This window comes from Phaenicophaeus curvirostris, chromosome 16 (genome assembly GCF_032191515.1).
Source record: "Phaenicophaeus curvirostris isolate KB17595 chromosome 16, BPBGC_Pcur_1.0, whole genome shotgun sequence".
Lineage (NCBI taxonomy): Eukaryota > Metazoa > Chordata > Aves > Cuculiformes > Cuculidae > Phaenicophaeus > Phaenicophaeus curvirostris.
Genome location: NC_091407.1, coordinates 9,104,836 through 9,129,669, shown reverse-complemented (window position 1 = coordinate 9,129,669; position 24,834 = coordinate 9,104,836). Strand labels below are relative to the sequence as shown.

The window sequence follows — 24,834 nt, the reverse complement described above, 5'->3', positions numbered from 1 at the left end:
ATCTCAAGATGGGACTTTAATCAAACAGACATTTTAGAAATCTTGAGCCCCCTGATCCAGTGGGAGGTGTCTCTGCCATGGCAGGGGTTGGAACTGGGTGATCTTTAAGGTTCTTTCCAACCCAAACCATTCCATGACTCCACGGTTCTATGAAATTAATATTTCAGTTTCTGATTAAACAGAATTTTAGCATTTACCAGGGCCTTCCAGCAGAGGTGACGTCACTCACTGACCTCCAAGAGCAGACTGGTGTGGGCAGAGAACAGCGAATCCAACTGACCGGACAGTTACTGCTGCACAAAGTACTTTTTCACTCCTAACCCCACCCCAAATGCAGCAGAAGGAGCTTTTTATAACAGAAAAGGGCAGCATTACCTTGCCTTTCAGTCTCACAATCAGTCATTATGAGATAACGCTCTGCTACACAGGCTCCGGCCCCATTCCCTGTACCCCTTCTTACTTTTTCCCGTACCTGTTTAGCTTTGTCCAGGTAATTATGGTAAGATATCAATGCTGTCAGTACTGGGACTACAGCCAGATGCAGATCAGTGCGAGAAAAGCCTTCTGGCGTACCATGGAGCCTGTCTGTAGTCTTCTTGTCTGTGAGCTGACATATCACACAGCAAGTTAGAACACCACATGCTAAAAATATCCCTAACAGGCAGTAAAGAAAACCCCACCTCAACCCCGCACCCCAACCAACTCTCAGGTAGAAAGCATGGCATTACCATGTAGCTCAGCGCAGAGGCCAGGGAGTCAATGTTGCATGGAGAGGTTAAAAAAAGCACTTTATACCGGAGGGATTCGGGTAATTTATTGAGGACCAACTTCAACACCTTCCAGTCTGTCTCCTGGAAAGAAAGAAAGGGTTAAGGGGGAAAATGTTGGCATGATTTCAGTTCAGTTTGGAAGGAAGATCAATCAGATTTCAGACAATGTGCTATTTCCTAAGCACACGTACATCTTGTCATGGTAGCTCCATAAAAAGAAGTGGCATTTGGCTGTCACAAGTTACCTCTTGTCTGTCATCCAACTCTAGGTGCAATACTGGCACCACAATCTGCAAGACAATTCATATCTAGATCTGTCTGACCTCCAAAAGGCAGAGCCAGAATCCACTTCTCCTCCCCGGTGGTACAAATGAACTTCCAGAGGAAGACAACCCCTCAGCCCATAACTATGTCCAACACAAATCCAATCAGTAAGTTACATCAACAGCTCATTAGTGACTGAAACAGTCATCACTTCTCAAAACAGATCTGTTGGAATGAGTCCAGAGGAGGCCATGAAGATGATCCAAGGGCTGGAGCACCTCCCGTATGAGGACAGACTGAGAGAGTTGGGGTTGTTCAGCCTGGAGAAGAGAAGGCTCTGGGGAGACCTTAGAGCAACTTCCAGGACTGAAAGGGGCTCTTGATCAGCTGGGGAGGGTCTCTTGATCAGCAAGTGCAGGGATAGGGCAAGGGGGAATGGTTTTCAGCTGAAAGAGGGGAGACTGAGGTGAGATCTTAGGAAGAAATTCTTCACGATGAAGGTAGGGAGGCCCTGGAACAGGTTGCCCAGTGAAGTCATGACTGCCTCATCCCTGGAGGGGTTCAAGGCCTGTTTGGATGGGGCTTGGAGCCCCTGATCCAGTGGGAGGTGTCCTTGCCCATGGCAGTGGGGTGGAACTGGATGGACTTTGAGGTCCCTTCCAACCCAACCCACTCAATGATTCTATGATCTTGAAGCAGGAGGGCTTCTTCTAGTTTCAAATGCCCTTTCAGAAACAGGATGACTTCTTTGATCTTTGTTTAACAAAGACAGGTTTTGTCCCCTGCTCTGAAGGAGAGTGAAACAAAAGCTTCGCCCAGGTTCTAAAGATCTGTACTGGTGCTCCCACTGGTGGCTGTAAAGCTGTATGGTTCCACACAGATTCTGCCCAAAAAGAATTTACGTATCGCTTTTCAGACACTTTGGGACAGAATTAGAAGAGCAACGAAACTGGTGAAGGGGCTGGAGAACAAGTCTTATGAGGAGCAGCTGAGGGAACTAGGGCTGTTTGGCCTGGAGAAGAAGAGGCTGAGAAGACACCTTATTACTGTCCACAACTGCCTGAAAGCAGGTTGTAGAGAGGAGGGTGCAGGCCTCTTCACCCATGTGATGGGTGATAGGACAAGAGGAAATGGCCTCAAGCTTCGCCAGGGCAGGTTCAGACTGGACATCAGGAAAAACTTCTTCACTGAAAGGGTTCTCAGGCACTAGCAGAGGCTGCCCAGGGAGGTGGTTGAGTGCCCATCCCTGGAGGTATTTAAAAGCCAATTGGATGAGGTGCTTAGGGATATGGTTTAGCAGTGGACAGGAACGGTTGGACTTGATAATCTCAAAGGGTTTTTCCAATATAGCGATTCTATGATTCTGTGATTATTCTCTAGCCTGCTGGTTTAAGTATGCGTATTTCACACCAAGATGACATCTGCCATGAAGAGTGCACATACTTGCTTCAAACACTGGAGAAGGACGCTGAAGACCATCGAGTACGGCAGATGCCCAATGCGAACGACAGTGTTCTGGGAAGGCACACCAGGGCTTCCCAAAGGCGGAGAGAGTGTACCTGCAGGCTTTTTCTCAGAAGGCCTCTTCTCTGCTTCTCTACAACATGGAGAAGGAAAAAAATAAATGTCAGGTAAAAAATCAAGATTGGAGCAGCCTGTTTGTGTGACCAATGGTGCTACTGTATTCAGCAGCCAGGTTAAGGACAATGTAAATAGTATTTATAGTACAAGGGGACATGGCTTTAAACTGGAAGGGGCAAGACTTACATTAGACATTAGGAAGAAATTCTTCACGATGAGGGTGAGGAGGCCCTGGCCCAGGTTGCCCAGAGAAGCCATTGCTGCCCTACCCCTGGAGGTGTTCAAGGCCAGACTGGATGGGGCCTTGAGCAACATGATCCCGTGGAAGGTGTCCCTGCCGATGGCAGGGGGTTGGAAGGTCCCTTCCAACATAAACCATTCTGTAATTCCATCATTCTGTGATTCAATTAAGAAGCACAAATTGCCCAGCAGATGGACAGCAGTGAGTCAGTTTGGTCAAGTCAAGCGGGTTGCTATCCAGGCCCCAGGATATCTTTTGGGGTGTGATAGATAAAGAACATTGGAGCAATCTATAAAATTAATACTAATGAGATTTGCACAAATCATTGAACCAGAAGGTCAAGGAAAGGAGAAACCTACACAAAATCACACAGACAGTAAGGGCTGAACCTTACTGCTCCATCCTTGTTAGAAAGGCCAAGACGGTGGAGAGAGTCAGCTCGAAGCATCAGCAGGAAATCAAATACCTGTAATAGAGAAGACAGCGGAATCACTCAAACCCCAAGTCAGTGGAATGCTCTCCCACTTCCCCATGCGATACTTCTGCAAGTACGGACTAAAGGATGTTTAACAGATGCTTTGCTGGTTCTGTAGGAGATACCACTTAGAATCATGGAATGGTTTGGGTTGGAAGGGACCTCAAAGCCCATCCAACGTGGCCTTAAACACCTCCAGTAATGGGGCAGCCACCACTGTTCTGGGAAACCTGGGCCAGGGCCTCCTCACCCTCTTTGTGAAGAATTTCTTCCTAATGTCTAATCTAAATCTTCCCCCTTATAGTTTAAAACCATTCCCCTTGTCCTATCCCTACACTCCCTAATCAAGAGCCCCTCCCCAGCTTTCCTGGAGCCCCTTTCAGTCCTGAAAGCAGCCCTAAGTTCTCCCCGGAGTCTTCTCTTCTCCAGGCTGAACAACCCCAACTCTCTCAGCCTCTCCTCGTAGCAGAGGTGCTTCAGCCCTTGGATCATCTTCATGGCCTCCTCTGGACTCATTCCAATAGTCCCATATCCTTCTTATGTCGGAGATTCCAGAACTGGACACAATACTCCACAAGAGAACAGCAGATAGAGAGAATCCCCACCCTTGCCCTGCTGGCCACTTTTCTTTTGATGCAGCCCAGGCTGCAAGTGTGCAATCAAGCCTCTCACCAGCCAGCACTTCTGGTGTTCAGTACATACGTACACCCTGATTAGCCAGGAAACATTGAATTCTATTTCTGACAAGTTCTAGAGCACAAGCTCCCTGCTGCCACCCCAGATTCCCAAAGACAGAACTCTGCTTTCAACCCGAAATCACTGGTTACTGCTTGTACCTGCAGTCTGATGCTGGTAGCAACCGGAAGGCTGTACGCATAGTTGTAATGGCGCTGGACATGGTGGATCAGCATCTCATACACCCGCATGGCGTGGCTGGAGGGCAAGCTGTAGAGTTTTGTCTACAGAGGAATCACAAATGAAAAGGTGGACTGACACTCGTTCAGAAGAGTGTATCTGCACTCAGAATTCAAGAAAGACACTGCAAGAACTTGCTTCTGAAAGCAAGATGAGCAGACGGCTCTGGGGAGAAGCTCCATGAAAGCTCCTGAGCAGCACTGCCTGGCTCCAGAGGGCAGTTGGAACAACCAGCTCTTTGCTATGACACACAACTCAAACACAACGGATCTATTCAAGTTTAAGAACAACTCCCTTGCTGGTAGTCTGTGAACACATCTGCCCTCCACACATGCAAATGTGCTCACATTCATTGCACAATGGAAACGAGGACAACAAAACAATGAGCAAACACTCATACAGTGCCCAAAAGCAAAAGGAGGGACCAAAATGAGAGTTAAGATATTAAGCAGACAAAACAAAAGTCAAATATTCTAACAGTAGGAGAACAGCCATCTAAAAAGTCAAGTCCAGCAAAAGACTACTCTGAAGAAGACGTGTTTGATGCTCTGCAGCATTTACCTGAAGAATTATCAAGAGTCCAAGAACTGCTGTCTTGACATCCTCCAAAGAAGCTGAATACGATAGCAAGTCCCTCTCTTCCAGTTCAGAAGGAGATGAGAGAGAATGTGCAGCCACCTTTTAAGAAGAAAAGCAACTCACAGTTTACAGATGCAGAACACTATTTCTTTATTTCCATTCTGGAAGGTCAGGAAAGACTACAGCAATTCATCCTTGCTGGAAATTCTGGAAGCCCTGTCAAGTAGCCTGGATGTGCACTGATAGCGTTTCTAAAGCTCCCTTCTGCTCCGCACTTCAGACTTGCGTCCTTCAAAACCCAGCAATTTTCCAGATCCTACTGAACCACAAGAGCCACGGGTTCATCTCCTCAGCTATGATAAGAGGGTCTGCTGAAAGATGTGGTGATGCCGCTGAGAGCTGACCAAACCCTGCCTCACCTTCTCTATGATATCAAGCAAGCTGTTGAAGTGATGGGTGTTGCAGCCTTCAGCCAGGTCTACAAGAAGCTGAGTGGCGAGTTTTCGGACCTGATGGTCTTTATCCTCTGGAATGTGAGCCAGCTGAGAGATCACAACCAAGTTTATCAGCTCTTCCTGCAAGAGGACAGACCTCAATAAGCCTGGACATTCGTTGCCAGTTGTTCAATTAGCATGATAAAAAGATAACAGCTACAAACAAAAATCCACAGATATCAGGCTTGCTCCTCAACTGTTTGGTTCCTTAACCTTTCCTCTTCGACCTCTTCAGTATTTCGGCATGCCACCCCTCCAAATATTTAAGACTTTGGTAGAACTTGGATTCAGACCTCATCATTCTACAAAGCTTTTAAATAAACTGTGTCTCGCATTGACTTTCCTTTTTTCAGAAACAAAGCGTATATGGAATTAAAGACCTTAAAACAGGGAAGCAAATACACAACAGGGTGTGCCCTCAAAACACAGCAGCTCCAGATGCAAGCTGCATGTACCTGCACCTAGCTAAGGACAATTAAAACCTAAGTCCTCCTACAAAAATCCTAATGAAACATGTCTGTGATGTACAACACAAAGCCCAGTTCTGTGCATTCTCCAGAGGCGAAGGTGACACGAAGCACACCATAAAAGAGCCTTATCAACACCTCTCCCACCCACTTCAGACCTCACAGAACCATAAAATAAATGGGTTGGAAGGGACCTTAAAGATCATCTAGTTCCAACGCCCCTGCAGCAGGGAGGGACACATCATACTGAATCAGGCTGCCCAAGGCCCCATCCAGCCTGGCCTTGAACACCTCCAAGGAAGGGGCAGCCACAACTTCCCTGGGCAACTTGCTCCAGTGCCTCACCACTCCCATTTCGAAGAAATTCCTCCTTTTATCTAGCCTAAATCTGCCCCTCCCCAGTTTATACCCATTGCCCCTAGCCCTATCACTACATACCTTTGTAAATAGTCCCTCCCCAGCTCTCTTGGAGGCCCCCTTCAGATACTGGAATGATGATCATCAGAAACAGATAAACACTCACCTCATAGAACTGTCTGTTAATACTCAGGACAAAAGACAAGACATCCAGGACTTTAATACGAACAGCACTGCGACTTTCGTGCCTAGAAGGGGAAGAGCAGATTCAAGAAGAATAAACCGAAGTTGCCAATATTTAGGGAAGGGGGCAGAGAAAAAGAAAGTAAAACTAAAATAAACTAAGAAACTACTTAAGAGGTAGAACCATAACTCTAAAGAGAGCCTCCATGTCTCTACATACAAAATCAGATTAAAGAACAACGGGAAATCGGAATTCAAATTAAGCTTTATCTGCTTCTGGAGACCCATAACTGCACTTTGCCCAGTCCAATCCAAACTAGGAAGCACATATCAGCAACAGTGCTCTAGGGAGAACATTTAAAACCGAACGCATGGCACTGAGGAAGAGTTGCTCTTAGGCAGCATTTCACAGTGAGACAGATGTTTGTAATTGCTGAATGCTGATATTTTTAGAGCAGAAGAACATTTGAAAGTGCCTTGTGTTCACAAAATTATGAGTCCATACCTGAAGAATCTCTCCATCAACATCTGCAGGTTGTGAATCCAGCCATCTTTGGCAGGGTGAATAGACTGAGCTCTGTATGTTATCAGGTTTAATACAGAAGATTCCTTTCACAGAAAGATGAAGAATGTTTTCTTTAGTATGCAAGCAAATAAAATATCTGTTGCCCCACCCCTCCACCCCACAATAAAGCTCACAGAAGTCCTTGCTGTCATTTTTTGATTACTGGCTATTTTAGGACTCCCAGGTTTCAACTGTACTGCATAACAGAACAGATTGCAAGAAGGGAAAACAATGACAGGACAATTCTTACTGGTCTCTGATCAGCACATTTTTCCACCAGCTCAAAAAACCTCTCTTCAGAGCCATGGAAATCGTTCTGGTCACAAAGTTCTTCTACTGTAGTCAAAAGATCATGTACAATGGACTTCAGTTCTTGGCTCTCCAGACACTGAAACAGAGACAAAAACATCCCTAAAAGACTTTTACCCCACCATAAAGTGCCAGCTTTAAATGGAAACAGAAAACTTGGTTGAGATGCACAGTACTGAGGATCGGGCTAAAGCTTCATTCAGATCTGAAGGTCAATCAAGTGTACAGACAGGAGAGCAATCTGCACAAATATTGATGGCAAGGTCTTTTGATGGAAAGCATCTCAAGACAGGCTCAGGGCTCACCTGCAGCTGCTGCAGTAACCGCTCCATGATGTCCAACAGGATATCCCACGTCACCGCTTGCAGCTCCTTCCCGTACTTCTTTATCAGACGTGTTATGGAAAGAACGATCTCGTAAGACACAACCGCATTGGGACACGTCATGGCCTGGAATACAAAGCATTTCACTCAGTTACCAGTTGGAAAGCAATGATCAGAAACCCTCGTCAAATCAAACAAAACATGCCTTACTAATTAGGAACTTAGCCTGAGGATCTGAGAGAAATATATTCATATCTATACACAAAGGGCAAAGAGCCATGTCCTGAAGTGCAACTACGCACTCTTGCAAGCAGCTGTAGATGAGATGTCAGTCCCATCTCACAGAGCATACATACGAGGTTAAAGCCAGTGATTCCTGCTCAATGCACTTGGATGAGAAGCTTTTAAGAAAGCCCCAAAGCTGCCCTGAAGACACCATCCCTTGCTTTTTGTGCCACACACTGGAAAGAGTTAAAGTTTTTGCTTTGTTTTTATTTATTAAGCTAAAGCACCCACAGTGCAGATACCAGATTAAAAAAAAAAATTCAGACCTTGCTTTTCTGGCCAACAAAATTATTCCATAAAGAGGCCTCAGTTTCAAGCTTCAATTCTCTGTTGTTTCACTGTTTCCCCACGCTTCACCCCATGCCCAACTGCTGTCTCTCATCTTTCAGGCACCCAAAGATATCTTTGATATAGGGACCACATCTCTGTTCTACATTTTGCAGGTCCAGATGTATGCCCGATTAAAAAGTTCCTCCAGCCTCCCATCCTACCTTGAGGAATGAAGGCAGCACTGAAGTTGGGGAATTCTTGAGCGAATTGAGGCGATGAGCGCCCCACAGAGCCATCCCAACAAAGAACACAGCTCCTCTCAGCAGCGCTGCATCCGCCATGTAGGTTCTATGAACAGAGGGAACAAAAGTGTTTGACCTCGCTACAGTTCTTCTAACATGCAAGGATGAACAGGAATACACCCTGACACCACAGCAACTCCCAGCTGGTCCACAGCAGGGCCTTGCACAGCAATTTACAAACATAAAAAGCAGGAAAACATTCAGTACAATGTTAACCAAAGGAGAATTAAACTCAGAATAGGTAAAAAAATGAGCACTTCAGCAGCCAAACTAGGAATGGAGTTCACTCCAAGCAGCAGAACCTCATCGGTTCTACTGAGGTCAGTGACTCCCCCTCTGTCCCAACAGAACCTCAGCTGAATTCCTTGGGGTTTGTTTTAACCCTGTTTTTACCTGTCCTCCATGATCCTGCACATGTTGTAGATGGCACTGTGTCCCAAATGAGTTCCCAAAAGGTTGCGCATAAGCTGCAAATCCAAAGAGAACGCTTAAACATCCAACTGTTAAAACACTCATTAGCCTAAATATGCAGTTAGCGGGCCAATCACACTCATACATGGGAACAAATATGTCTGGCCATTTCCACACTGCTAGAGTAAGAGCAGCCTCACATTAACTGGAAGGAAACCATGGGTAAATTCCACAGACAAGACAGGACTTACACAAACAATGTGTGTTCCTTTAAATCTGGGATAAATTATTAATTCAGTGTTAAAAACAAACTGAAATTTACAGCAATAGGCACATCTGACACCTCCTCTAAGAGGGCAAAACAGTGAACTCATTCGAAAACAAAACCACAAGGAAGTCCTGACCTTCCAGCACGGCTCGCAGAGCTCCTTCACGTTGATGGTACGGCACAAAGTGATGATGAATACTGGCAGGTTCTCTGACGGCAGGCAATTATAGCAAACAACTGCATCAAGGACTTGCAAGGAAATCTTGGGGAAAGAGAAAGACAAAATGGTTATACATTTCTTTAGGAATAAAGCAGGTCAAACACTAACCTAGCAGGCCCAGGAAATCTGCTGGAAGTTCAAAGAGATACAGAGATGTCTTTTGTTTGGTTGGTTGGTTCTTTGTTCTTTACTCATAACAAGAGGTAAAGTAAACCATAAAAAGCTCTGTTGAGAAACTAATTTGCTTATCAAATTTATCAATGCTCTGTTTGGTTTAGAATAAAATGATCACACAACCATAGCATTGTTAAGGTTGGAAAAGACCTCTAAGCTCATTGAGTCCAACTGTCAGCCAGACCCAACACGCCTACTAAACCATGTCCCAAAATGCCACAGCCACATGTTTTTTTGAACCCCTCCAGGGATGGAGACACCCCACTGCCCTGGGCAGCCTCTACCAGGGCTTCACCACTCTGTCAGTAAAGATGTTTTTCCTAGTATCCAATCTAAACCTCCCCTGGCACAACTTGAGGCCATTTCCTCTTGTCCTATCCCTTGTTACTTGGGAGGAAAGACCTACATCCACCTCATCACAACCTCCTTTTAGGCAGCTGTACAGAGTGATGAAGTCTCCCCCCAGCCTCTCCAGACTAAACAGCCCCCGGGTCCTCAGCCACTCATTACAAGATCATTGGCAGATAAGATCCAATGGCTTACAGGTACCTCATAACACTGTATGAGCTCTCTTGTAAGATGAGAATAAACTGAGAGCGTGATGATCCGATTTTGTTTGCAAAAGTTACAGTTTCAAAGAATTTCAAAGCACTCTAAAGAACCAAGAGAGACCAAAATTACTGACCTCAATGTCCACAGATGATGAAGTCTGCATGCACAGGAGGCATATCTTGCTGTTAGGAAAGAACATTTGATTGCTTAATATGATTTTAGACAAATTACAAAGAGCTAAAACAGGCAAGTAAGTTGGCAGGTAATTTTACTCATAATTCCCTCTATTTATAATGCTCCTAGGGATGCTGAATGCTACAACCTCTGTTATAAAGTTAGCTTAAAACTACACTTAAAAGCAACTCTGTATGCCTACACTAACAGCCTTTGTGAGATCAAGCCGTGCAATCAGGTTCCTCACATGAAACGGGAGAAGTACATACAGTTAAACTAAACCAGATCAGAACACTGCAGGAACTGGAAATCAAACATCCATCAGAAATGTCAGGTATGTTCCAGAACGAAACAGATTCAGATCGGATGAAAAAGGTTCCACTTATCTGTGTATTGAGCTGCAGCTTTCAATAGTAGGAGTTAAGGAAAATCAACTTACTGGACCATTTCAGCTACGTAGTCTTCCAGATAGCAGCTATTGAATTTCACCAGGTTCACTAGCACAAGAAGGAACTCAGAAGACAAACCAACATCCATCCACTGCAGCACAAAGTCAGCTAGAGAACAAAGCATTACAACATGCTTTTTATCCAGAAGTGTCATCGCTGCCATTGTCTCATATCACTAAATGCCCATCCCTTGACCTATTCCCACCAGACTGAGGAGAGGTAGAGACAACACCCACCTAACTCTTCTTCTAAGTAGGTGATGTACCGTCCATTCTCTGTTAGAGCCTTGAACACCTCAAGTCGTTCGTGCAAGTCTTCATTGGAGGGATAGTCCTTAATAACCTTAAAAAAGTGTGCTCTGAGGATCCCTAATCTCTCACCCTTGGAAAAAAAGAAAAAAAAAAAATAAAAATAGGGGACCAGGAGGAGGAATAACAACGTCACTAACAAAAGTCACAGATAAGGCCTGGACCTTATCAAGGTCTATAACAATAAGAGAAACACAGAATGATGGAATGGTTTGGGTTGGAAGGGACCTCAAAGCCCATCCAGTCCCACCCCCTGCCATGGGTAAGGAACAATTGCCACTGGATCGGGGGCTCCAAACCCCATCCAACCTGGTCTTGAACACCTCCAGCGATGGGGCAGCCAGGGATTCTCTGGACAACCTGAGCCAGGGCCTCCTCACCCTCACAGAAAAACATTTCTTCCCAATATCTCACCTAAATCTCCCTCTTTTCAGCTTAAAACCATACCCCTCATTCCCACACTTGCGGTATGAAAAGCTTTGAAAAAAGTTATGAAAAGTTTTAATTACAATGCTTCCCCTACCCATTTATGAGGTGCAACCAAAACAAGAAACATGAGAAGTTGTAGAAAGGAGCCACCCAATATTTTTCACATCCATACCCTGCACAAAGCCCAGCTTAAGGGCAGTGTTTCTACATTTTGTTTGTTTATTTTCACCTGTCCTTGCACAATCGACTTCAGCAGATGAAGGACGGCGTGTCTGGCTTCAATGGGGCGCTCTGGCTGGAGCATATCTGCAACCACTTTCCATATTGCTTCAACTGCATGCTGCAAACAAAGGCAGGAGACAGCAGTAGCAGGGAAGTTAAGCTGCTTCTGGGATCTTTAACCAGTAGGCCAGTCACTAATTACCCCAAGTTAACAAACTCCAGGGATTTAATGTCCAGAGTTCTCTGTCCTGAGGGACAACCCACCTGCCTAGTGACAATCATGGAATAGTTTGGGTGGGATGGGACCTCAAAGCCCATCCACTTCCAACCCCTCCCATGGGCAGGGACATCTCCCACAGGATCAGGGGGCTCAAGAGACACCAAATTCTGTCCTATGGGACAACCTGCACCCTAGTAGCCGGAGTTCTTCATTCACAGCCTCACTTCACTGAGAACATTTGTGCAGAAGCCTTCAACCAAACACAAGTTTAAAACCAATTCGAGGTTGCTCATTAAAAAGACAAGGAACCAGGAAACACCTCTTCTCTAGGATTAATGTCCCGTGAACTGAACAGGCCTGGCAGCGCTCTCCTTCCATCGAGCTCAGGAACCCATCAGCATTGTCCCCCCTGCTCCACATCTGGTGGGCTGGACAAGAGCGATTTCCTTGGCACGTGGACCTAATCCTTTTACAGGTTTGGACAGCACAAAATACACCTTCTTGGACTGACAATTTTAAAAGGAAGTCTGAACTACAGGAGCCTCTTACGATACGTTAAGAGCTGCTGCTTACATGTTAAGCATGAAGGAGACTTGAAGGGTCAAGTTTTCACCACTTACCTCTTCAATTTTTTTAGTTTTTGCCACTTCGCAAATCTGACCAATGGCTCGGATCCTGTTACTTAATCCACACTCCACACTCAGCTCCTGCAAAGAAAGGTAGACACAAACAGGTTTTCATAAAACAAGTGGTTTTCAGCTTGCATTACCTGCCACCACAGCAACTCCACCAAGCTCAGATCATTAACACAGAGCAACAGATTTTGCAGGAACGCCCAACAGAAGAGCGGATGCCATCATCCTATCAAAGATCTCAAATCTACTCAAACGCTGAATAACTGAAACACTGGAACTTAAGTCAGCGAGTTTTATATCCATTTCACTAGAGAATGAATTGAGAGAGAAGATAAAAAGGGCAGGACCATAGAGGGATCAATGGCAAAACCAAAAGGAGAACAAGCAAGCCCTCCTGATCCTCTCAGCTCAGGTGACTCAGCACCATTCCCGCCTCTCCCATGGACAGTTCTCTCACCTTGAGTATTTCCGCTGTGATGATAAACTCTGTTTGCTTGCCCTCCGACGACTTTGAACTTCCCCGGGATGTTCCCAGTCCCAGCAGATTCTTGAACTTCTCCTTGAGCCCTGAATCCTTGCTCTGAGGCTTTGCCATTGCTGACAGCGCTGAGCCCCTGCAAACACAAACCAAGGTTTCTGTTAAGGGAGGCCCAAGGCGACTCTTTAAGCAGGGAAACACCAGGAACAGCCGGCACAACCTGGACTTTGCAAGCAGCTCTGGTGTCTTGAGCAGCTTCAAACAAGGGAGAGAAAAAAGTGATGAGGATGGAACAGCAAGGAGCCCACACTGCTTCTGCCTTCAGCATCCACATCCCGCAGCAGTCCAGGGAATGGAGAGCTCTGGGCTGCCGTGCTCCTGGAGCCCTGAATGCCCAGCACCAACACTACCAGCACAAAGCAACCACCGCGGTGCAGTGAATATGCCAGGGCCCCCACCCCAACCCCCAGGAGACATGGCAGCCCCCAGCCCACTGCCCCAAGGGACACCACAGCCCCAGGGGACACTGCAGCCCCCAGCCCAACATCACAGGGCATACACTGCAGACCCTGGGTGCCACCGCACCCTGGAGGTCCACCCACCCTGGAGGGGACGCTGCAGTCCCCAGCACCAGGGGGGTCACCACGGCCCCAGCCCAGCATCTCAGGGGACAACACAGCGCCTGGCCTTGGGGGTCACTGTAGCCCCCAGCCCACTGTCCGGAGGACACTACATCCCCTATGTCACTGCCCCAAGGGACCCTGCAGCCCCCTGCCCACCATCCTAGGGGACAAACTACACACCCCAGCCCCCAGAGGCCCCGCAGCCCCCAGTCCCTGTCCCCCCCAGTGACCCCGAAGCCCCCAGTCCCTGCCCCCCAAGGGACCCCGCAGGCCCCAACACACCCAGGACACAGCGGCGCACCCCCCGACCCCCCAAACCCGCCGGGACCGCAGCCCCCCGTCACGAGCAGCCCCCTGGGGCACCTGCCACGTTCCCCACGCCACAGTCCGGCCCTGGCATAGCCCCCAGGGCCGACCCCGCTCCCGCACTCACCCGCACCCCCGGCCCCTCCGCCCCCGGCCCGGCCCCCCGCGGAAGTCCCGCCCACAGCCGGAAGTCAGTCTCCTGACGCAGGGCACGCCGGGAGTCGTAGTAGTGGTGCCGTCGCCGAGGGTGCTACCTTGCTCGCTGGCGGAAGTCACGCCCCTAGCCGGAAGTCTAGTCTCCTCTCTGCCGCGAGGCACGGTGGGACTCGTAGTACGGGCAGAGTCCCATGGGGGCTGTCGCGCCCGCCGGCGGAAGTCCCGCCCTCAGACGGAAGTGCCGCCGCGGAGCACGCCGGGACTTGTAGTCCCGGTGCGGCCGCCATGAGCGCGGCGCTGCCCGCCGGCGGGGCCCGGACCGCGGCGCGGCGGCTCGGCGGGGCCCGGGGGGCGGCCCGAGGTGCTGGGGGAGAGAACGGGGCGGGGGGATACGGCCTGGGGGCAGGGGGAGGGCCCGGGCCGTGGCAGCCCTGTCGCTCCGCGGGCGGGGGCTGCGCCAGTTCCCCGGGGGTTGGGTTTTGGCACCATAGAATCGCTTGGTTGGAAAAGACCTTTGAGATCGGGTCCATCCGGGCCTGGCCGGTGCTAAACCATCCCCGAGCTCCTCGTCAGCCCGGTTTTTGAACCCCTCCAGGGACAGAGACTCCCTCACTGCCCCGGGCAGCCTCTGCCAGGCTTCACCACTCTGTCAGTGAAGGAATTTTCTTCCTGATGTCCAATCTGAACCTCCCCTGGCACGATTTGAGGCCATTCTCGTCGTGGCACTTGGGAGACGAGCCCAGCACCCTCCTCACTCCAACCTCCTATCCAGGAGCTGCAGAGAGCGATGAGGTCTCCCCTGAGCCTCCCCTTCTCCAGGCTAAACAGCTCCAGGCCCCTCATCTGCTCTTCTCATAACCTTTGTTCTCCAGCCCCTTCCCCAGCTCCGTTGTGCTCCTCTGGACACGCTCCAGCCCTGCAATGTTCAGGACACTCATCCCCATAAGGCTGTTCCATAGGCGCCGGCAGAGGCTGCCCTGGCAGGTGGTGGAGTCCCCATCCCTGGAGGGGCAGCTGAGGTGCTCAGGGATGGGTTAGTAGTGGACAGGTACAATTTGACTCAATGATCTCAAAGGTCTTTTCCAACCAAGCAATTCATACCATCATGGAATAGTTTGGGTTGGAAGGGACCTCAACGCCTATCCAGTTCCACCCCTGCTGTGGGCAGGGACACCTCCCACCAGATCCAGTTGCTCAAAGCTCCATCCAACCTGGCCTCCAGGGATGGGGCAGCCACAGCTTCTCTGGGCAACCTGTTCCAGGGCCTCCCCACCCTCACAGGAAAACATTTCTTCTTGATATTTCACCTAAATCTCCCCTCTTTCAGCTTAAAACCATTACACCTCATTCTATTCTATGATATTGTGACACTGTGTCCCCAGCTGTCACCACCCTTTTCCCTGGTCCTTCCCCACTATTCCTCACTCTGTGCCTGGCTGCTCTCAGGGCTGGTTGGGGGAATGCGAGGTGCTGCTGGGTTGGGACCACATGGAAGGTGCATTCAGCCCTCATCTGGCTCCCGCTGGGCTCTGGTGGGAGGCAGATGCTTCTGTCCCCTTGGGGTGAGTAAAATCTGAAAAATCTCCCTCGTGTCTTTTGCAGTGAGCTCGGTCCACAGCACAGCCGGCACCCTGAGGCGCAGCCGGAGGAGGAAAAGCATTGCCATTGCCTACGAAACTGGGCAGGGGGATGGTGCCGAGCAGGGGACGTCTGAGCCCCAGAAACCATGCTGGGAGCCAAGGCACTGGCGGCAGCAGCTAGAGCGCATCCGGGAAATGAGGAGGAAAAGAGACGCTCCCGTCGATGAGATGGGAGTAGATAAGTGTTACGACAGCAGTGCACCTCCACAGGTAACAACATCCTGCTGTATCAGGCAGGCACATGAAAGTACAGCCTTCCTCATCCTCGTGTTACCCCTGGCTTTGTCTCATTTTGGATAGCTCCAGAAAACACAGAAGTAAACACAGGGCAGATCAGGACTGGAGGCTGGGATTGGTCCCACAGAGGTTACTGCAGAAGCGTGCGTGTGAGAGGAGCCATTCCTCCTACTTGAGGAGGGGAGTCAGCTGTTTCCTCTCCTGTGCTGGGCTCGTGGGATTCAGACAGACCTTGCAAAACAGCAGTGGGGATCTGAGAAGTTGTATGCTGCTCACATTCAGCCCACGCTGGATGTTAGAGACCAGCTGGCAAACACAGCTGGGAAAGGCGCTCATCCTCGGCTTCAGCCACTGCTAGCAGAGTTAGCACGAATCTGGGACAAAACCAGGATGGTTTTGGACTTGGGAGTGAAAACCCTGAGAGTGGGTTGTGTCAGAGCTGTCTGCTGGGGCAGGGGGGCGGGGCGTGAGGGCCTGAAACTTCTTAAAGATCTCTGTGGGACTCTACGGGAAGGCATCCAGCCAGATGGCTCTGTAAGAGAGAGGAAAAACAGCACGGAGGAGAGGTGAGGGGAGCTGAAAAAAAACTTTGTAGCTGCTTTTGTGCTCTTCAGAGCAGCACAGAAGCATGGGTTGGCTTCCTCCCCTCTTGCAATCCACTTTTGAGGGGTTAGTGGTCGAAAGGAAGGGCCATGCTGGGAGGGCAGTGTGCTCCCCACGCCTGGAATGCAATCAAAGGCCCGAAAAAATGCCTCCCTCCAAGAGAACCGTTTGCATCAGGACAAAAAACAAAGTGGAACAAGGCCGTGGTGCAGCGCTGGGAGCTGGGGCTGCGCTCTCTCTGTGCATAGAGCTAGTATGGGAATGTAGAGATGACCCGCAGGCAGGCTCAGTGAAGCAGCAGGAGCTGTGTGCTCCATGGTGACCTGCTGGGATCCGAGGGAGGGGTCTTGAAGAGGCAGCTGCACAGCTTCACCACGTGTAACACTGTCCTTATTGCTGGCATCATGCCTTGGGCTTGAATCTCTGGGGAAAAAAGCTTTGACTCTGGATTCAAACAGCATCACACACTCCATAGCCATGTGGGTTGGCACCAAGTGCAGCTGTGGGGCTGAGAGACCACAGTACATGGTACTGAAATAACTTTTCTTCCCTAGGGAAGCAGGGTTGTTGCTTCCAAGAAAACGTGGGCGTTGCAACCCTTGGCACACACCAGCTCCCCTCACACAATTTCATGCACTTGGAGATTTTTCCTCGTGCACCGGTGGTTTTGTAGACTTCATTTTTATGAGATCTGGAGGAAGGACTGCATCCCATATTATTCTGGGTCAGTCTGGGTTAGTTGCCTCATCCTCCTCGTTCTGGTGGGGACAGAATCGCAGTTGAGGAAAAAGCAGCTGGAAAATAGGAGGCGGGTGCTCTGGGCTAAACCCTGCGTGGCAGCATCAGAGATGCTTCTGGGGTTTGTGCATCACCTCCCAGTCTCTGTCAACCCAGTTCCTCAGATCTGGTTTCGTAAGGAGCTCAGTGGAACCAGGTACCCAGTTCCTGCTAAAGCCTAATGGGAAAGGGATGAGCTTTTTTAAAAGCTGCTTTAGAGCAGAAGTTGCATGAAAAATCACTGGGTGTTTGAACTCTGTGGGGTCTCCTGAGAATCCCATCATCGGGAAAAGCTTTGTCTGCCCCCCAGCTAGCATCCTTGGATGTGAGACCCCAGCATGCAGTGGCTGCTCTCTGCCCTTTTATGCATGCTGACTGCTTAGATTGAGATGTTTCTTTTCTCCCTTTATTGTGTGGTAGAATGAAAAGATGATGGATTATTTCTGTTTCAGCCTTCCAATCTCTGGCTGGACCAGAGTAGCTCCGCATTATGCGTCAGACTGAAAATGGTGCTGGGTTGGAGAACCGAGCCCCAGGAGTGGCCGGATCCTCTCGGAGACCTCGGGGTCTCACTGTCTCCCCTTCCCCAGGTGATGCGCTACCAGGTTCTGCTGTCACTGATGCTCTCCAGCCAGACCAAGGACCAGGTGACATCCGCTGCCATGCTGCGCCTGAGGCAGCACGGCCTCACCGTCGACAGGATTTTGCAGATGGACGATGCAACGCTTGGACAGATTATTTATCCTGTTGGATTCTGGAGGGTAAGTGCAAGATCACAGCTGATGTCTGCATAGAGGAACCCCCCTCTGCCATCCTCCGCTCCCACTCAACTGTCTGAGACACCTCGGAGGCCCTGAGAGCAGCACAAAGCACGTGCAGCCTTTGCCGGCTGAACTGATGACCGGTTGCTGCGCAGGCAGCCGGTGGTGAAAGCAAGTGTCGGATGCAAACCAGCCCTGCTCCCAAAAGGCACATCCAGCCTGCGTGCTGTGCCCCGTGGAGTCAAGCTGAAGGCTGTATTTTATGCCAGCTTTAGCAATTTGTATGCACAGCAAGACTGTTTCCTGCAGTGCCTGGAGCGTGCAAAGGAGGTTTGAGAGAATTTGGCTTCAGTGTTTTGCTCTCAAGGAGAAATCTCAGCGTCGTATTCTCAAGGAGAAACCAAAGACCTCTGTCTCCCCTCCACTATTCCCAGTGTAAGGCCTCACATGTAACAGGCACTCAGGAACGGTTTGCGTTCTGAGCTGTTTCTTGCTTTTCCCCGTACTGGAGGGCAGCTTGGACATTTTGCCTTTCCCTTTGGTTTTCCAGAACAAGGTGAAGTACATCAAGCAGACGACAGCCATCCTGAAGCAGAAATACGGGGGTGACATCCCGCAAACGGTGGAGGAGCTGGTGCAGCTGCCGGGAGTCGGGCCCAAGATGGCTCACTTGGCCATGACCATCGCCTGGGACAGCGTGTCCGGGATAGGTAGGCTGGACCGTGTTTTCCCATTCCTCTCAATCCTGCCTGATGTGCTCAGCATTGCAGCTGCGTTACCTGCCTGCGCTAGGAGCCCCATAGCATCACTTCAGTTTAGTCACCTGCAGCATATTTGGGTGGGTGAAGGATGTGACCCTCAAATGTTCACAGCAGAGGAGCTGCTGTAGGATTTAAGCATGGATCCAGCTGTTTTTTCCTTAAATTTGATAGCAGGAATCCCCAAGGGCAGTCACTCCCTCCCCTCAGATGCTGGTGAGCATAAGTATTGACATCCAAAAAGATATGCCAGCGGAATAATGCTTTGAAATTTCTGTCGTGCCAAGTGAAAGAGAGGTAGGGGTCATTTCTTGATTTGGGGGCAGTTGGAGTATAGTCTGGGGTGGAGATGGGCCCCGGCCAGACCTGGGTAAGGTTTGCTCCTGCTCGATGCTGGTTTGGGCAGCGGGGCCACCTGCAGCAGCCGGCAGATGGGGCTGGGCCATCAGCTGCAGGATCCCGGATGGCTGCCCGGCCCTGGGGACAGATTAATATCCCAACTGTATTTGCTGCTTAATGGAAGAGCCCTGGGAAAGCCAGGAACGGTGCCACCTGATGAGCGGCTGTGGCCACAGCGAGGGAGCAGCCCGTGGTCAACAGCCCCACAGGTGACCCTCAGCTGTACCAAAGTGGCTCTCACGCTCCATTCAACAGTGCTTAGGGTCTGTTCTCTCCCTGCTGTGGGGGAGGGAAGGCCAGAGGGAGCCAAACGAGCCAATTATTTGTATTCCAAATAATTGTGTGCTCAGTTTTGATTTAGGAGGCAAGGCTGAGGCTTCCTGTTTACAGCCATTTCCTGGGTTTTGCCCAATTAGCCATAGAGACGGGTTTATCGCTGCTGATCTAAGAATAATACACTGCGTTCAGAGCTTTTTAGCTCAAAGCACTTTATAAACATTCATTTAAGCCCCACAAACCCTCTTGTGTTGGTAGGTATTATGAAATGTGTTTTCCAATTGGGTAAACTAAGGGGCAGAGATTGCAACTTGCGTAATGTCAGCTGAAACAGAAAAGGAGCGCGGGACAGGCTGCCCTGCGCCTGCTGGATCCGAGCACATGAGCCTTTGAAGGCAGGCTGGGTTGGATGGTGTGAGTGTGTTGCTAGCTGCATGGCGCGATATATCCATCCTGTCTTGCTTTTTGGCTCTGGGCATAGGGAGAAAGTTATGTGTGTTCTGTGAGCGAACACAGAACACGTTCTGTGTTCTGTTCCCCTCCTGTTCCCCCTGCCTGTTTCTGGGCCCGCAGCGGCAGCCTCTGGCTGTGCTCTCTCCACTCAGTTGTGTCTGCACCTACCTAAACTCTGGGCTCTCCTTCCTCAGCTGTGGACACCCACGTGCACAGGATCACAAACAGACTGAAGTGGGTGAAGAAGGAGACCAAATATCCCGAGGAAACACGCGTAGCGCTGGAGGAGTGGCTGCCCAGGTGAGGCCGGAGACCCTAGCTGCCCCCTTGTCCTCACTGAGGCCCTCAAGCCAGTTGTCAGCGCCATGACTGCATGGTCTTGCTTAGAGCATTTGCAGTGCCTGCGCTTTGGCTCCCTCCTCTTTGTCAGGAACTACTCCATCTGTGTTCCTCCTCTCCCTGAGAGCTACAGCAGCAGCATCGCAGCTGCTTGGTTGGTTCCTGGTTATCAGCTTATCAATCCCCACTAGTGTAGTCAGTTATCTAGAGGACTTGATAGGCAATTCTTACCTTGATGCGTTTGCCGTGGCCCGAGACGGGTGTTTTTCTGCACAGGACCTTGCTGAGCCTAATGGCCTTATCAATATCAGACTGGAGCTGGAGTCTGGCCTTCGCTAATGCTTAATCTTTAGTGTCAAATGCCAGCTGACAGGTACGCTGTCCCATCTCCACATCTGGCACGTGCCTTAGCAGAAGAGTAGGACGACAGGTACTTTGTGTGTCCATTCTCTGCTCCCCATGCCAGCTCAGAGGGATCAAGAAAGGTTAGGAGGGCTGTTTCTTAGCAGGAGGCTGGGACCCACCCCCAGGCACCTTGGGAAGCCAAGAGGAACAGGCAGTAGGGGAAAGGGATCCATTTAAAAGCACGGGCTGTTCTGTAACCGCTCTGAGCAGCTGTATCGGAAAGCTCATGTTTTTTCCTCTCACTGCAGGGATCTCTGGAGGGAGATAAACTGGCTGCTGGTGGGCTTTGGCCAGCAAACCTGCCTGCCCGTAAATCCTCGCTGCAGCGAGTGCCTCAATCAAGACATCTGCCCAGCTGCTAAGAGATGCTGAGGGATCACCTGGTCTTTGTAGAGCAACCAAGCTGCGTTGGCTCAGCAGCAGCCCAGAGCTGAGCCCCAGCAAAGCTGTGCTTTGCACGGGGCTGGCTGTGTGACTGCAGGGAAACTGCGGCCAGTTCTGCAGCGCTGGGGAGGGAGCAGCTGCTGGCAATGGCTGAGCTCGAGAGAGGAAAAAGGGTCTTTCAAAGCACAGCAGCCCTGCTGTGTCAGTGCTAAAGGCTCCAGCCCCCATGCGAATGCCTGAGCATGTTCCGGCAGAGCAGCAGGCTGTTCCGCATCAGGAGGAGCTGGAGAGAAATGCTTTGTCCTAGGAGGCTTGCTGCTGCTTGTAAATACACATTTAATAAAGGTGGCGGGGCTTTTTTTTCCACCCACGAGGCCTGCTGGCATCTGTGCAGCACGGGGCAGGGGGAGGAGAGCACGGGTGACCTCACCGAAGCCAGAGACCATAGCAACCAGCATTGCCAGCCAAGAGCAGCAGCGTGCGGCCTGCCTGGCCCAGGCAGCAAGGGACAAATGCAGCCTTCAGAGGATCCTGGTCTGGATCCTTGTCCACCACCTGGACACGTGGGCTTCGGTAGCAAAGGAGCAGGGGATAACACAGAGCCAGGAGGAAGCTGGTGTCACCCTCAGTTCTGCATGTGCCCACAAGGGTTACAGCGGCCACAGGAGCCGGGCTGGTGTGTGCCTGGTTGCTGACAGAAGGGACACCAGCACCGTCTGTGTTTTGTTCTTCAAAGAAAGGGCAGTGCTGACTTCATTGTAGAGCTTCAAAGGAACAATTTCAGCTACTCTTTAAACAGGCAAGGGAGGAAGCAAAGTTTATAATGTGCTAAAGGCAGCTGTAATTCCGCTCTAACAAACAGATGAGGAACGAGCGGATAAGTACTCAGTACATGGGAAAACAAAGTTTATTACTGACATTACAGTGTACGTTATGGTTTTACAATGCAGCTGACAGCCTTATCCTCTATTGATTTTGTTTTCTGAGTTAAATGTACGAGAACTGAGTAATTACTACTGAGCTACAAGATGTCAGAAACACGATAAGTGCTTTTACCTGGAGCAGTTTCCATGGACTACGCAAAGATGAAGATTTTGAAATCTTATCAGTAAAGATTCGCACACCTAAGTTCTTTGATCTGCGTTCAAAGCTACTCGTTCCTTTTTTCTCCTCCCTCAACAACTGTGGTCCAGTCTTGCATGAGAAATGCAGTATCGACACGTGAGTCTTTGCTCTCTGACGTGCATCGGAGAGGTCGGTGTCACGGGGAACAATCTGCCCCGCGCAGACCGGGCACCGCAGGCACGGGAAGCAATGCGCATACCATGGAAAAGAAGGGTTCCCTCAAAAGATTATTGGCTTACAGAAGCAAATCTTTGGGGAGGGGGGCAAAAAAGAGAGGAGGTAATTGTCATTGAAGTGGGGTAGGGAAGAGGTGTCTGTTAACGGCAGAGTCCTGGAGGGGAGGCAAACCTCTCCACATCCCGAACCGTCACCTTGCTGCCAGTCTCATTACCCAAACACCCACACCAGTTCCTCTCCAAAGTCATTATTTTCAACCTGTTCAGCCCATCAACATTCCTAAAAGGCAACATTCCTAAAAGAGAACTCATCACCCCTGAGGCTTTCCATGCTCTTCTGCCAGCAGCCACGGGCATCAGCTGCTTCCCCATTCCTGGCTCTGCCTCTGCAGACACCCTGCCCCGCACCAACCTGGCTGTGCTGTGCTCCAGCCGCTGCCAAGGAGAGCAGAAAATGTTATAAGGCACCATTTTAGCTCAATTCTTCTGAAATGCGCACAAAGCCATGACGATATCCATAGTGCTGACCCAAAGGCCATGGGATTGTGCTAGAAAAACGCAGGGCAATGTCACCATCAGCATTTAAATCGGTCGTCGATGTCAGTGGGTTTGTACTCAATGGTCCTGCTGCATCCAGTCCCTTCCCACCGGTGCCGCTGGGCTGAGGAACCGGGCAGCGATCCCAGCCGGGCTTGAGTGTGGGAGCAGCCCCATCGCAGCCAGGCCCCTGCCCTGGTGAAACACCTCTGCCTGACACCCCTAAGCATTGTAGCTCAGCTTAGTCATCTTCCCTCCTCTGCAGCCAAAGGCAAGAAATAAAGAGCTTACATGGCCTTAATTCGGAATGCCGTGCAGATCCAGTTTGGGGGCTCCAAGAACAAAGTGTTTTCAAAGGAGACCACAGAAAGCCAGAGCGACTGCCCACTCTGTCACCCCACTGCCACCTTTGTAGCCAGCCCTGCAGAGTCCCCACGGCTTCAGAGACCCAGACCCGGTTACGCTCACGGGCTGGAGGCACCAAATACCAGCCCAGGAGTCACCAACCAGGAGGGACCCAGCACCCAGGCACAACCAGGGCTGAGCTCCCCCAGCACCAAGCCCAGAGCCAGATCCCCACATTCCTGCCTGAAAACGTATCCCGAGTCGTGCTCACTTTCACGTCTGTCCGGAGAGTTCTGTAGCACATCATGGCTCTTGTCCTCTCGCCAGGCTGAGCGGCACCGTGGGGCAGGATTGGCTTCGCTCCCTGCCTTCCCTGCCGCTCAGCGCTGCATCGACGGCAGCAAAGGGTGAGGCCTGTGGCGTTCAGGTTGTTGGGTGTGGGTTTCGCTTTCAAATCCTGCCCTCTCCCCTCTGCAAAGGGGATGAAAAAGGGGCTTTTATTGCCGGGGCAGAAGTCGCTGGTGGGGAGGGAGGCTCCTAAATAGACTGGAAACTTGGGACCTCATTAAAAAAAAACAGAAAACCAACAAACCAAGCTTTTTTGTTTCAATAGCACAGCTGACATCATTGATTTACAGCCACTGTCCGTGTTCCCATTGTGCGAGTTGCAGACAGGGTGCTGGGGGGGTCCGGGCACACCCCAACCCTGCGGGCCCCGCCGCAGCCAGGGCACAAGGCCACACGGAGCATCCCACGGGGCTCAGTCCGGGACACCCACAAAAACAAACCAAACACCCCAAATAGTCATAAAAAAACAATACTAGAAGCCTAAATGATGCAGGTACGAAACAGAGTTAAACTCTTCCAGTTCTTGCTCATAGGGATGGGGGATGGCAGGTGGCCGGGCTGAAGAGCAAGCAGGAAAGGGAGCTTTGGTCACAGTTGTCTCATGAGAATCGCTGGTGAGTAACAGCAACAATAATAATAATAATAATAAAAAATAAAAAATATAGGACTTTAAAATACGCCTCATAAAAGCAACCAGTGAAGAGCAGAGCACAAAGCATCTCACATGGACACTGAAGGACAGGGCGCAGACACCTCAGCAATGTCCGGGCTGGGGCAGGGGCAGGAGAGCGGACGGCAGCCACCAGCAGGCTCAGAAATTGCTGAAAATCTCTCGCTTCTTGTTCCAGTCCATCTGCGGAGCTCGCTTCTTCACCCGCTTGGCCCGCACCTTCTCCTTGGCCTCGGCAGCTGTCGGGCTCAGGCTCAGCCCGCTCTCCTCAAACGGGTCCTTCTTCTCCATGTCTCCATCCTGTGAGGAGAAGGGAGAAAAGATGTCAGCCCAGATCCCTGAGGGCCCCGAGAGGCGCTTCCTCCACACTGCACAGCAAGGAAACGCATAGAGAAGGTTTTTTTCGGAGCAGGAGGTCAAAGTCCCTTTTCTGTGCTGTGACCACGGTTTCACTGTGGTGGCAGCATCCACGTGGCCATGGAGTTCATTGCTGCATTGAGTTTCGTGGGCTCTTTTTCCCACCTGAAGAATGTGTGGCTGCCACAGCTGGAAGAGGAAAAGCAGAAGCAAAGAACCCGCTGCCGGAGGGTAAAAAA

At 50.3% G+C, this 24,834-nt stretch overlaps 3 protein-coding genes across 9 annotated transcripts in view; 1 reads left to right on the top strand and 2 right to left on the bottom strand.

Annotated features, from left to right (window-relative positions):
* The window catches only part of TSC2 (TSC complex subunit 2), a 33,797-nt gene extending 20,711 nt beyond the window's left edge, over positions 1-13,086 (bottom strand). For 5 of the 7 annotated variants that reach the window (XM_069869951.1, XM_069869954.1, XM_069869952.1 and 2 more), the window contains exons 1-20: positions 12,900-13,086; positions 12,428-12,514; positions 11,595-11,705; positions 10,865-11,009; positions 10,619-10,736; positions 10,139-10,187; positions 9,196-9,321; positions 8,774-8,847; positions 8,300-8,426; positions 7,506-7,649; positions 7,142-7,279; positions 6,832-6,935; positions 6,310-6,391; positions 5,245-5,400; positions 4,808-4,924; positions 4,168-4,290; positions 3,216-3,322; positions 2,478-2,631; positions 729-851; positions 473-607 (exon numbers count right to left, since the gene is read on the bottom strand). In XM_069869951.1, the coding sequence (XP_069726052.1) occupies positions 473-607; positions 729-851; positions 2,478-2,631; positions 3,216-3,322; positions 4,168-4,290; positions 4,808-4,924; positions 5,245-5,400; positions 6,310-6,391; positions 6,832-6,935; positions 7,142-7,279; positions 7,506-7,649; positions 8,300-8,426; positions 8,774-8,847; positions 9,196-9,321; positions 10,139-10,187; positions 10,619-10,736; positions 10,865-11,009; positions 11,595-11,705; positions 12,428-12,514; positions 12,900-13,037 (2,358 nt within the window). In that variant the 5' untranslated portion in view covers positions 13,038-13,086. The remainder of the gene's footprint in view (positions 1-472; positions 608-728; positions 852-2,477; positions 2,632-3,215; positions 3,323-4,167; positions 4,291-4,807; positions 4,925-5,244; positions 5,401-6,309; positions 6,392-6,831; positions 6,936-7,141; positions 7,280-7,505; positions 7,650-8,299; positions 8,427-8,773; positions 8,848-9,195; positions 9,322-10,138; positions 10,188-10,618; positions 10,737-10,864; positions 11,010-11,594; positions 11,706-12,427; positions 12,515-12,899) is intronic. The other 2 variants (XM_069869953.1, XM_069869957.1) reach the window with 2 other exon arrangements.
* Positions 13,087-14,274: 1,188 nt separating this feature from the next.
* Positions 14,275-21,848, top strand: NTHL1 (nth like DNA glycosylase 1). The gene is made up of 6 exons (XM_069870012.1): positions 14,275-14,366; positions 15,608-15,855; positions 17,853-18,023; positions 18,574-18,733; positions 20,104-20,209; positions 20,902-21,848. The coding sequence occupies exons 1-6, from the start codon at positions 14,291-14,293 to the stop codon at positions 21,023-21,025; spliced, it is 885 nt and encodes a 294-aa protein (XP_069726113.1). The 5' UTR covers positions 14,275-14,290; the 3' UTR covers positions 21,026-21,848.
* A 572-nt stretch (positions 21,849-22,420) lies between these two features.
* Positions 22,421-24,834, bottom strand: part of NHERF2 (NHERF family PDZ scaffold protein 2) — a 36,347-nt gene continuing 33,933 nt past the window's right edge. The window contains exon 7 of the mRNA XM_069870008.1: positions 22,421-24,538. Within this exon, the coding sequence (XP_069726109.1) occupies positions 24,380-24,538 (159 nt within the window). The 3' untranslated portion in view covers positions 22,421-24,379. The remainder of the gene's footprint in view (positions 24,539-24,834) is intronic.

Bases quoted from the DNA above. Each gene is read 5' to 3' on its own strand.
- NTHL1 (XM_069870012.1), top strand. From the start codon at position 14,291: ATGAGCGCGGCGCTGCCCGCCGGCGGGGCCCGGACCGCGGCGCGGCGG. The intron at 14,367-15,607 runs GTGCTGGGGGAG...TGTCTTTTGCAG, and splicing joins GGCCCGGGGGGCGGCCCGAG to TGAGCTCGGTCCACAGCACA. The intron at 15,856-17,852 runs GTAACAACATCC...CCCCTTCCCCAG, and splicing joins ACAGCAGTGCACCTCCACAG to GTGATGCGCTACCAGGTTCT.